Below are 11,233 nucleotides of genomic sequence, written 5' to 3'. Positions count from 1 at the left end.
TGGTTCACTTAGAAACATTTAAGTTAACAAGGCAGTAGACAGCTAATTACACTTTCTAAGATAATACGTCTACACAAAAGTTAACTTCCAAATGAACACAGAGACCTCAATACTTGGTACACATACAATGACGCTAACATCAGTGGATGTTTGAGTATAAATGGGTCATTTTGAGTAGAAAATTAATGTCACAAAACAGCAAGTTACTAAACCTAACAACAAAAGCAACCATAAAGCAGTGTAAATACAACTCAATAACAGTGAAAAATTCAACCTTATTAATTATTCATGCCCCATCATGGGACCACCAGTATCATAACTTTGATATTTACTCAAAGAATCCATGTAAACATAACAAACAATTCCAAGTAAAATATACTTATGAGTTCAAACTTTAATTTCTACAAGCTTGAATTGAGTACTGATATAGAATTTACTCTTTTTTTAAATTCTTGCCTGAACTAAATTATTTAATGTAGAAATTACATTTGTTTTTCCGTAGTATTAGAATAATTTTTATCAGTGTTGGTAATTTTACAAGCACAAGCGCAAATGATAAACATTACAAGGAACCTCTTAAAGGTTTGGTGTTAATGGGTCTTACTGGCAGTCTTACAAATGGGGCTGTGGGGAGCGTAAGACAAAATAAGCAAGCACTGCTCTAGAATGTCAACACAGCCCTAGCTTGAAGTTATGTGTGTGCATGTCTGGTCGTCTCAGTTGTCACCTTGTAGTAAAATTGTTTAATCTCCTGGCTCAGCAATATATCACTTACAGTTCAATCAAGGTATCATTACATTAAGATTTAAAGTTCCTCTCAGAATAAAAGGCGATGTATTTTCCATTAACATATTTGATGGATCTTTCCATTGATTTGGCCAGCCCTTGCAGTTTCCATTAAATTATTCCATTTCCTCAAAACGTAAAAGTTACCACCTGTTATATTTTTTTCCCTTGTTCTAGTGTGTTTTTAAGCTTATGTGGTGAGCATGACTTTGCTTACAGTTTTTGCATATTCATTTTTAAATATCATATAATACACTACTTGCTTTATACTGTTAAACTTGAGGTGACAGCCATTTTCTGGGTAGAAAGATATGCTTGGTGGAAACTCCCACGTTCAAGCATCATTTCCTTCTTAGAGACATCAAAGATCTGACTGAGTTGGCAGTAAAAGTAAAAGAAAAAAAAGAAAGAAGATGAAGTAAAGGCTCATTCAGATTAGCTGATGGTAAGACTGACAGGGAGAGAGGTCTAGTGTGAAGTCAGTATAACAACACAATAAAAAAAAAACAACAACAACAGACAAAGCAGGAAACAGGCGGAAGAGAAAGCCTATGTTGGTTTAGCTCGACAACCATGAGCAGCAACTTTTTTTGCGCTCTTCTCATCCTTGCCTTCCTGGAATCAGGTAAGTGCATATTGTGTGAATTAACTAAAAAAAAACATGCTCATATGTATGTATTTAAAAAAGCGTATGGACAACCAAAAAAGTCTGTGGTTATTAGTTTGAGTAGACGATGCTAAATTTATTTTATGCATTCAGAAAAAGAACGGTTAAAGCCATGGAATGACAAAAATTATTCTATGGTAAATCAAGACATCATATATCTTGATACTGATACCATGCATATGCTCACACAAGCATAAGCCAAGGCCTTCACACGCACTGCTGACTGCTTTCTTACTAACTGCACTTTCACTGATAACATCTTACATAAACAATATCATCAATATCAATCATATTACTTACTATTGTACCTTAGTATTATCATATTATATAGTATTATAAATTTTCATTAATGGGTTGCTTTTATAGCATATTTCATTTTTGTCCTGTGATTCACTTTTAGAATTCAAATTGATTTATTCTGATTTGACAATTGATTTGCACAGAAAAATTAATACATTTAAACACACTGTACAAAACAACTTGGATTTTTCTAAAAGGTGTAAGATTATTGTAGTATATTTGACAAGAAAATGCTATTTATTTTCTAATTCAGTTCCAATTCAATTACTTGCTGTTTCTTTGTAAATGTTTATTACATGTAGTAGCATTTTGAGACTTCTAAACACAGCTTGTATTGTAGTTTCAACATGCGTCATTAGCTGCTCTCTCTAAAGCATTTTTGAGGGCAGTATATAAATTGCAGAAACCACTTCTGAAACTAAATTTAAAACAAAAGCTTCCATAATAGCATCAGATGTTTAAAGAAGGTAATGCAATATTGTTTTTAGTAAATAACAAGTTTATAATCATAAAGATTTACTGGTGATAGCTTTTCTTCATCAGTAACAACACTAAACGAACTTTACTAAGCATTCATAATTCAGTATTTTTAGTATTTTGTCTCAGTGATCCATGTAATATCTCTGTCAGTGTGTTTTCATTTGTGTTCTTTAACAGGCAAATCAAACAGTGGTGTATCTATTAGTCACAGTCGAGATGGAGATGGCCAGACCATTACCTGTGTCCTCTCAGGGGACGAAAACATGACACAAATCAACTGGGAGATGCTAAGAGGCCCGAATCGCACGAAACTGGGCACGTATCACCCACATTTTGGAGTTTACATAATGCAAGAATATGAGACTAAAGTAAAGATCAAGAACAAAAAATCTCCTCATCCATCATCATCCCTTCTCATTAAAGTAGCATTAAATGAGAGCGTGCTAATCTGTTGTGCGTTCATAACATTTCCTTCGGGGAAACTTGAGCAGTGCACTGATATCAGTAAGAAAGATGTCAGAATGAACACGTCTATGATCAAAGGTAAAGTGTACACATGTAGTCCTATACATACCTTGCCATTCCTTTGGGACTCTTGATTTTTTGTGTGATTTTTTTTATTATAGATTTTACATATGTGGAACCAGAACCAAGGCTGGGATTATTTGGACATTTGGGTGCAATGATCATTGGAACTATTCTCTCCCTTTTTATCCTCACCATCCTTTTCTATTTATGCAGAAAAAACAGCTGTAGAAGGTAGAGGTCACATCTTACAAATATTTACACAAAACAATAAAAGACTAATATTTCTATACTTATATATTTAAGACCAAAACAAAGCAAAACCTGTATATTAAACACTTTAAAACGTATTTACAAAATCCAAGAGAAAAATCATGGGAAATTTGACCTTGCAGGAGGAAGTCCTTTAAAATACGAACATACTTGCCAGACTCACCGGCTGAGGTAAGACATAACGATAAAGAAGAAATTTAAATAAATGATACACTTTTTAAAAAATCTAATGAATAACTTAAATGAGTTAAATTTTCTGTCATTAAGATGAGTGTGGTTAATATTCTACCATTATAAATGCTAAATGTGACTATTCACAAAAACATCAACACCAGTTACAGTTGAAAAGGTATACTGCAGAGTAAAAGTGTGAGAACTGCATTATAGTGAATTTTTAACTGGGCCATTTCCTTTCAGTCTCAAATGCACTTTATTATAGTCAGTGATTGCATTTAAGGTATCAGTTTCCTGTTATTTTCTTAAGAACGTGCGTGGTTGTGGTTAAAGTTTGAGCGCTGCCAATTCTCATGACCCTTGTTTGTGGCAACATGATTTATACAATAGCTATATATATATATATATATATATATTGTTTTAACACATTTTAATAACAATAATAAAACAATTCTAAACAGTAAATCTCTCATTTTAGACATTTGCTGAAGAATCAGTTGATGCACCAGCTTCTCAAAGTTCTGCGAATGGCTTTGACCCCTCAAAACTTTATGCCAAGATCAAAAAAGACCTTTTCTATGGCCGGCTGTGGAAGTCTTACCAAGGCCAACCCAAACCATGGACACAAGGTACCATGACTGATCAAGGACACGTTTATCACCTGTTAGGACAGAGTCCCTTACCGCAAAGAAATGTGGAGGGCAGCCCCTTGAGGCCAGAAACAACAGAAACTACAGAACAACATTTCAGTAGTTTTTAGTTTCCAGTCTTTCCAGTGTGATTGAGAGGAACCTTGTCATATTTGGGTAATATAAAATAGCTTAAAGCAGATTGCAATGCATTATATAAAGAAAAGAATGAATTAATATTTTAAATTAATATGAAAAGAAATTAATTAATATTTTGTTTTCAGTTTAAAATAAATAAATGTTTCTAACACTGAATAAACTTTTATGTGAGAATCAAACAGACATGCAAATCTCAAGTCTTTTGTCATGAGTCAAGTCTTTCAAGGCCAAATTGAAAATAATTTTGAATAATAGCTATGCTGCATGTTAATTCATTTATTATTGTTTTGTTGAAAAGTTGTGTAAAATTTTGCTGAAATAAAAGGATAATTAACTTTAATATTTAATACCATGCATTTTTACGCATGGTATAACTTTTATTTGAATAGTTTCACTATCCAAAGAGAAAGAGAGATAGAGAGAAAAAAACACTAAACAAAATTATTCTTTTTCTTTTTGTAAATCTTAGCATTTCCGTAGCTTCCGTTATCTAGCTCTTGTTCTGGTTTATACTTCCTGCTTGCGATTGTAGGTTTCCATAACATTTTAACCTGTGAGCATAAACTTTTTTAGACGTTTTTGTTTTGTTTTTTAAATCGAGGCCTATTAAACAAAACTGCAATGTCGCCTTCTACCCGCTTGGTGGGGCTACGATACTGTTATTGAAAAGAAAAACTAGGAAATGGCTTCATTTCGTATCTCGACAAGGCTAATGTGTTTATCTCTTAAATGAATTTTGAATATTCTCGAAACGTATCAGAGATCTTTGTGCCCACTATATCCAAATTCACTCTTATGTTTGGATAATTATTGACATACTGTTAAAGATGACATGCTGCTTTACTTGTTAGCTATCCAAAAGAACGATGTCCAGACTGTGTAAAGGCTGGACATTTTAAACAGTTTTACAAGCCTGCAAGAGTTTGAAGTCCATGTTCGGCCGAGGGGAAACTTGTCACATCCTGATTGTGGTTGTCTGGAACACAATGTCAAAAACACATGACTGTCGATACGTACGCCACGCGGTAAGTCCTGCAGACTGAAACACATTTCCTATCAAAACACCACATTACTGAAGTAGAAATCTTCTGCACCGTTTTTAGTTTATAAAGATATTTGAGGCTAACGTCGCTTGTAAACTTATTTTAGCCATGCTTATGACGTGTTTTTAAAAGTAGGACGTATGGTTGTAGTTGAATTTTAACAGTCCTTTAAGTGGTTAATGTGACCAGACCACATGATCATAGCAAGACCAAATAGCTTCTTCTTTGTAGTAGACTGTCATCCAGACTAGAATTATATTAAGTTTTTGCTTAATGTTATCCACAGTAATAGCATTAAATGGTCTCATAAATTGTTACTACATAGGCTAAGTAGATTGCATCTGGTTTGGTTTGAAATATTTAGGCTAATCGTTTCATTCGATAAAATGATGGTTTTTAACTTTTAATATAATATTATGTATTTTATATTTTTAATATAATATAATGTTGTTGTTTTAATCTGTTTTTATTTGTTACTGGAACTACACACACACACACACACACACACACACACATATCTGTGTTTTAGAATCCAGTTAACCTGTGCAGAATTATCAATGGATTCACATTGTGTGGGTGAAAGTGATGGACTGACCTTCTGTCTGGCCAGACCAGAGGATTACGATGACGTGATGGCCATATCACAAGACATATATGGTGGCAATGACTACCTTCCACATCGCTATCACTCCTGGATTACTGAGCCAGGGAGAGTGGTTATTATAGCACGGAGAGATAGGAAGCTGGTAAGAGATACAAAAGGAAAAAGGTTTGTTTTCTGATTTTAGTTTTAACCTCAGCCAAAAGCTGTAAAGAAATATTAATTGTCATTTTTAAATTGCACGATTGTTGCATTTATTTTTCAGTTCTATCTTGATTTTAGCAAGTAGACACACACTTTATCATAAACATATATTATGTTATAAACTCAAAATAGGATGTCCAAAAAATTACATTAACATTTAACATATACATGTTTTATAATTAATGGACTATTCAAATCACTAACTGTTATGATAAGAAAAAGTTAATGGGTAAAATAAGTCATGATGTGTCTATCGAGAAATGCCATGCTTGCAGTTCTCAGAAAGACAACATTTTAACTTGTGGCTTAAATGAACCACATCAATGTGTGTGTTCTCTGCTGTGCACATAATTGATTGACTCATGACCCATATACTTGAATGCAGTATCTGACATTTATAACACTGGACAGTTTTGCTCTTCATATACTTAGTCTAGGGTGGTCAGATAAGGCCAGCAGCACCATTGTAATTGTTTGATTCTATCATTTCACTAGTATTATATTGTACTGTTACACACTACTGAACCTCTACCGACTGCCCTAAAGCTCCATTAAAGGGATAGTTCACCCAAAATGAACATTCTGTCAGTAATTACTCACCCTCATGTCGTTTCAAACCCGTAAGATCTTCGTTCATCTTCGGAACACAAATTAAGATATTTTTGATGAAATGTGAGAACTCTCAGACCCTGCATAGACAGCAACGCAACTGTAATATTCCCAGGTCCAGAAACGTAGTAAGGACATCGGTAAAACAGTCCATGTGACATCAGTGGCTCAACTTCAGTTTTGCAAAGCTACGAGAATTCTTTTTTGTGCGCAAAGAAAACAAAAATAACATAATTTATTCAACAATTCTTCTCCACCGAGTTACGTCTTCTGCCATTTTGGAGAGTATCCAAGAACATATTCGACGTAATCAGCGTTGTTTACATTCGCAGGGGAAAACGCGTGCATGAACGTAATCAGCGTTGTTTACGCTTAGGGGAAAGCGTGCGTATGCATTGTGATACTCTCTAAAATGGCAGAAGACGGTAACTCGGGGGAGAAGAATGGTTGAATAAAGTCTTTTTTTTTCTTTGCGCACAAAAAGTATTCTCGAAGCTTCGCAAAATGGAAGTTAAGCCACTGATGTCACATGGACTGTTTTACCGATGTCCTTACTACGTTTCTGGACCTGGGAATATTACAATTGCGTTGCTGTCTATGGGAGGGTCAGAGAGCTCTCCAAATTCATCAAAAATATCTTAATTTGTGTTCTGAAGATGAACGAAGATCTTATGGGTTTGAAACGACATGAGGGTGAGTAATTAATGACAGAATGTTCATTTTGGGGTGAACTAACCCTTTAAGCTACTAGGAGCATGTTTTTGTAATTAGCATGTTGAATATTAAGAAAAGCAGACCACTTTTACTCTTATTGTTAACTAACAGTACTTTATAAATAGTATATTAATATTTTTAATCTCAAAGATGAAGGAAAATCGATTCCTCATGATTTGAAACATGAGGTAATGTTTTTAGTTACTCCTGCAGCTTCCAGTACGAAAAACAGTGTTATGCTGCTTGATTTTGCAAACTGGTATTTGTTGTCCTATTATTTTATGATCGCTATCATAATCACACTGGTACTTTACCAGTTTTTTCCCAGTTATTTCAACCTTTGCGATAATTATTCCTGTGTGCCTTTAGGTGGCTCTGGAGTCAGGCCTGCTGGTTGATGGAGGTGAAACTGTAATAGTTGAGGGATTAAGAGTGTGTCCAAACGAAAGGGGTTGTGGTCTGGCTGGAGTGATCCAGAGATTTGTTGATGGCTACATAAAGAGGGTCTACCCTAATGCGAAGACCAAGCGCCTCACCAGAGGAGATGACCCAGGGCCTGAAAAACTGAGCAAGTTCACGCTTCTGGCCAGACGGGTGAGTTAAAACTGGAAAAGTGATTTTATTTAATGTATCATGAACAAAAATTAATAAACAATTAACAATAGTGTACTTATAAATTAACACTAGACTAAATAAATAGTTTATGATACCTAATTTATTAACAAATGCAAATTATTAAATACTTAAATGGAAAACGTGTTGTAGCATCATACCTTTATCACATCTTTCTTTTAATATGTTCTAAATCAGCTGCAAAAGTAAGTTATTCATTTAAAAAAATGTTTGCTAATCAAAATACTTTGTAATCTGCATTTTGTATCTCTCTTTATTATTTTTGATAGTTGTTTTAAATGAATTATTCTTTTTTTCTTCACTTCCTCTCACTACCTTTTGATCCATACCACTAATTCATAGTTTTCAGTCACCTGGCCGGTTCGAAGACCTGGAGGGCAAAACATCCAAAGAACTGCAGCACAAGCATGTCAATTTTCCATATCTTTCCTTCCAATCTACAAATATTTAGATCACCTCTCAAAAGAATAAAATGAGGACATGTGAACAAAATGCAAGTTTTGGCCATTTGCAATCCACATAAAGCAGCTGCCGCAATATTTCAATCATTAAAAACAGCGTGACATTATAAAATGTTTAATGTGAAAAACACTTAAAGTGCCTTAATGTATTAAAATAATGATATTAAACGATCTAATTCAGTACACATCTTATTGATGATGCATACTTTATATAGGGTTCATCCACTTGCCTGTACAAAGTATGCATAATCAATATACTGAATTTGGCCTATAATATCAGTATCTTACTTTGTTATATTTACTGCATACTTGGCGGTCAGTGGAGGAAAGCCTTGTTTTGCCCTTCAGGTGGGCTTTCCTATAAGGGTGTGACATCACATGAAAGCTATGAATAGTAATAGCACTAAAATTAACAGTAATTTATTTATTTTTTTATCTGTTTTCTCTTTGTGTCTTTATAAACCAGGCCATTCTCTCCCTATGGGGGGATTCTGAAGGTTTTGATAGCTTTGTCTCAGGTCTGAAGGAAAAACTGCTTGTGTCTGATGAGTCTAACAGTAGCAGTCCTTTAGTGCCAGTAAAGGACTTGGATGCTCTTAAGACCCTTCTCTTGGATTCAGACTTGTCTTCTAGACTTCAGCTTCCAGGCGGTGCCATCATCCAGGATTGGCAGCCCTTGAAGCTCATGGAGAGTAACCTTCACATCTTGGCAAGGCGAAACTTGACGTGGTTTGTAGATGGTTCCGGTGGGAAACCCCTGTTCATGAGCTTCCACACACCTCCCTATCCTATTCCCTTTAACGGGGGGTCTCTACGCTTTAATATCGACCTGTACGGGACGGACACTTCTTTAGCAAAGAAGGCACTAACAGCTCACCTGAACAGCGTGAGAAGTGAGATTCAAGGCTTGGTTTTGGTTCATATTTATATGCATCAGACTCTATGGGAAGATTTAAAGCAGTTTTGTGAGGGCCATGAGACAGTGAAGCAGTTCCGGGATTACTGGGAGCAGCTGTTTTTGGAAAGAGAGCCATAATGATATCTAAAGAGGATGGAGAGAAGAAAAAAGATGCTGGCGATAAAGAAAGACTTGTTTAATTTTTTGGTGATTGATGTTGTATTAGCCATAATGGGAGTTGTCAGCTTTGTTTAAACAAACTATTTGTTCAACAAATTAAATCGGTTTAAGATATTGTACAACTATATTGTGCCTGAGTGAAACAAGGCACAGTGAAACAAACTCGGTGAACTCATTACTTAAACAGATGCTGATGTCAGAAACATGAAGCATGTACTCGTGCCTCATGAGTACAGGATGATTTATGAATTGAAAGTTTGAGATGAAAAGTACTTCAAACTGATTGTTTTAAGCATTTAATGTGTAATATAATCAATTAAAAGGATGGCTTTTTTATCAATGCTGAAAACTTGTGTTGCTTAATATATTAGTAGAAAAGTGCACTGTAAAAAATGCTGCTGCAATTAGTTACAACAACATAAAATTTGTTGAGATAACTTAAATATCCAACTCAACTAAATTTAACAAAACTTAAATTAGCTAAACTTAATTTTAAGTCAAGCATCTATCTATCTATGATCTGTTTATCCATTAATAATGTAATTTTGTATCTAACAGCCTAAGCCACTTACTGTATGTACGGTACATTACAGCTGTTAGGCAACTGGTAACACTGGAAAATCAGCCTCTTTTTCCACTAGGGTGTTTTGTAATTGCCTTTCATGATGGGAAAGCGCACAAGGAATCCTTGGAGAAAATGTGTGACGTCTGAGAGAAACGGGCAACAGTGTAATGGATGTGCTGAGAATCTATCCATCAGCAAATTATTCCCCTCCTTTCTCCCCATGTTGTTCATCTTTCTCTTTTTCTCTATCACATTCTTTCCTGTTGCTATTCTGTTTCTCTCTTCTCCGTAATACTCTCTCTTTACTTCGCAACCATGATTTATGTCTTTCCGTCGCGGTCAGCCTTTCCATCGTTCTCACTGTTCCACCTCTGTCCTTTCGTTTCTCCTCCTCCATTAGTTTCATGTCACTCTTGCTCTGCTGAAGCACGTGGCTTGTCATTACACTCATTTCGTTCCAGTTCTGTCTCTCAAATAATGTCCATCTGTTCCTCGTACCAGACCTTTTTACAGAGCGTCTCATGACAGAGCAGATCACCTTCTCTTTCATTCTTTTCACGAGCACACATGAAGACAGACACACAATTGCAGCCATCAACTTCATTAAATGCATGGAATAAGTGGAGACATCTTGTGCACTCACACAGTCTTGCAATAGAGGTGCATACTGTATTATATGCATGCTGTTATGAAAAGCTTAAATGACATTTATTTGTCCAGATTTTTTCTAATTTGTAATTTATATTTTAACTGTCAAATCCTTTCTAACATACATTATATTTTAACATGAACAATGAGAGACTGAATTATTAACATATGAGAAAGGCCTAGTCATAATTTCACAACTGCATCACTGACTAACTCATTAACAACTTAGCTGTCACTTGAGCACAGACTGGATGGTATTCAGCGGATCACAGTGGAGAAAACAAAAATGGATGTTTGTGAAAGATACTTGCAATGACAAGTTACTATTTTTTTCCTTTCTGTGAGATTAAAGTACCTGAATTCAGCATTAAGAATGTTGCTAAATTGATCAGGTTTGTACAAAATTGCACACTCAATAAATATCAACATTTGTTTCATTATTTTAAGATTTAAAAAAATATTTTACATTGTTTTCTTATTTAAAATGTTAAATTGTATAGAATAATATTTTAAATATTTCAAATTGTATTTAAAATTATATTAAATAAGTAACCTGTTAACAGTAACCAGAAGTTTGATTGATGCTTAAATGAGAAATGCTTTTTGAGCCAGTTTTCCACACACAGATTAAACCAAGGCCTGCATGGACTAAGAAGAAACTGCTATAACGGACAGTGAAATTTA

At 34.7% G+C, this 11,233-nt stretch overlaps 2 protein-coding genes across 4 annotated transcripts; both read left to right on the top strand.

The window, feature by feature from the left end:
* Window positions 1-469: 469 nt before the first annotated feature.
* Window positions 470-4,109, top strand: LOC107750662 (uncharacterized). The gene is made up of 5 exons (XM_016566159.1): window positions 470-1,411; window positions 2,411-2,776; window positions 2,860-2,992; window positions 3,154-3,202; window positions 3,684-4,109. Exons 1-5 carry the CDS (start codon window positions 1,360-1,362, stop codon window positions 3,963-3,965), a joined length of 882 nt encoding a protein of 293 aa, XP_016421645.1. The 5' UTR covers window positions 470-1,359; the 3' UTR covers window positions 3,966-4,109.
* Window positions 4,110-4,619: 510 nt separating this feature from the next.
* LOC107750661 (histidine N-acetyltransferase-like) lies at window positions 4,620-9,665 on the top strand. Of its 3 annotated transcripts, XM_016566155.1 has the most exons (4): window positions 4,620-5,018; window positions 5,566-5,782; window positions 7,534-7,758; window positions 8,725-9,665. In XM_016566155.1, exons 1-4 carry the CDS (start codon window positions 4,993-4,995, stop codon window positions 9,292-9,294), a joined length of 1,038 nt encoding a protein of 345 aa, XP_016421641.1. In that variant the 5' UTR covers window positions 4,620-4,992; the 3' UTR covers window positions 9,295-9,665. The 3 variants fall into 3 exon arrangements, with proteins under 3 accessions (XP_016421641.1, XP_016421644.1, XP_016421642.1); XM_016566158.1 differs by lacking the exon at window positions 5,566-5,782; XM_016566156.1 differs by lacking the exon at window positions 4,620-5,018 and having other exon boundaries at window positions 5,536-5,782.
* Window positions 9,666-11,233: the final 1,568 nt, after the last annotated feature.

This window comes from Sinocyclocheilus rhinocerous, unplaced genomic scaffold, assembly GCF_001515625.1.
Source record: "Sinocyclocheilus rhinocerous isolate Xijiao unplaced genomic scaffold, SAMN03320098_v1.1 scaffold19, whole genome shotgun sequence".
In the NCBI taxonomy this organism is placed as follows: Eukaryota; Metazoa; Chordata; class Actinopteri; order Cypriniformes; family Cyprinidae; genus Sinocyclocheilus; species Sinocyclocheilus rhinocerous.
The sequence above is the reverse complement of the archived record's forward strand: the minus strand, read 5'-3'. Positions and strand labels throughout refer to the sequence as shown.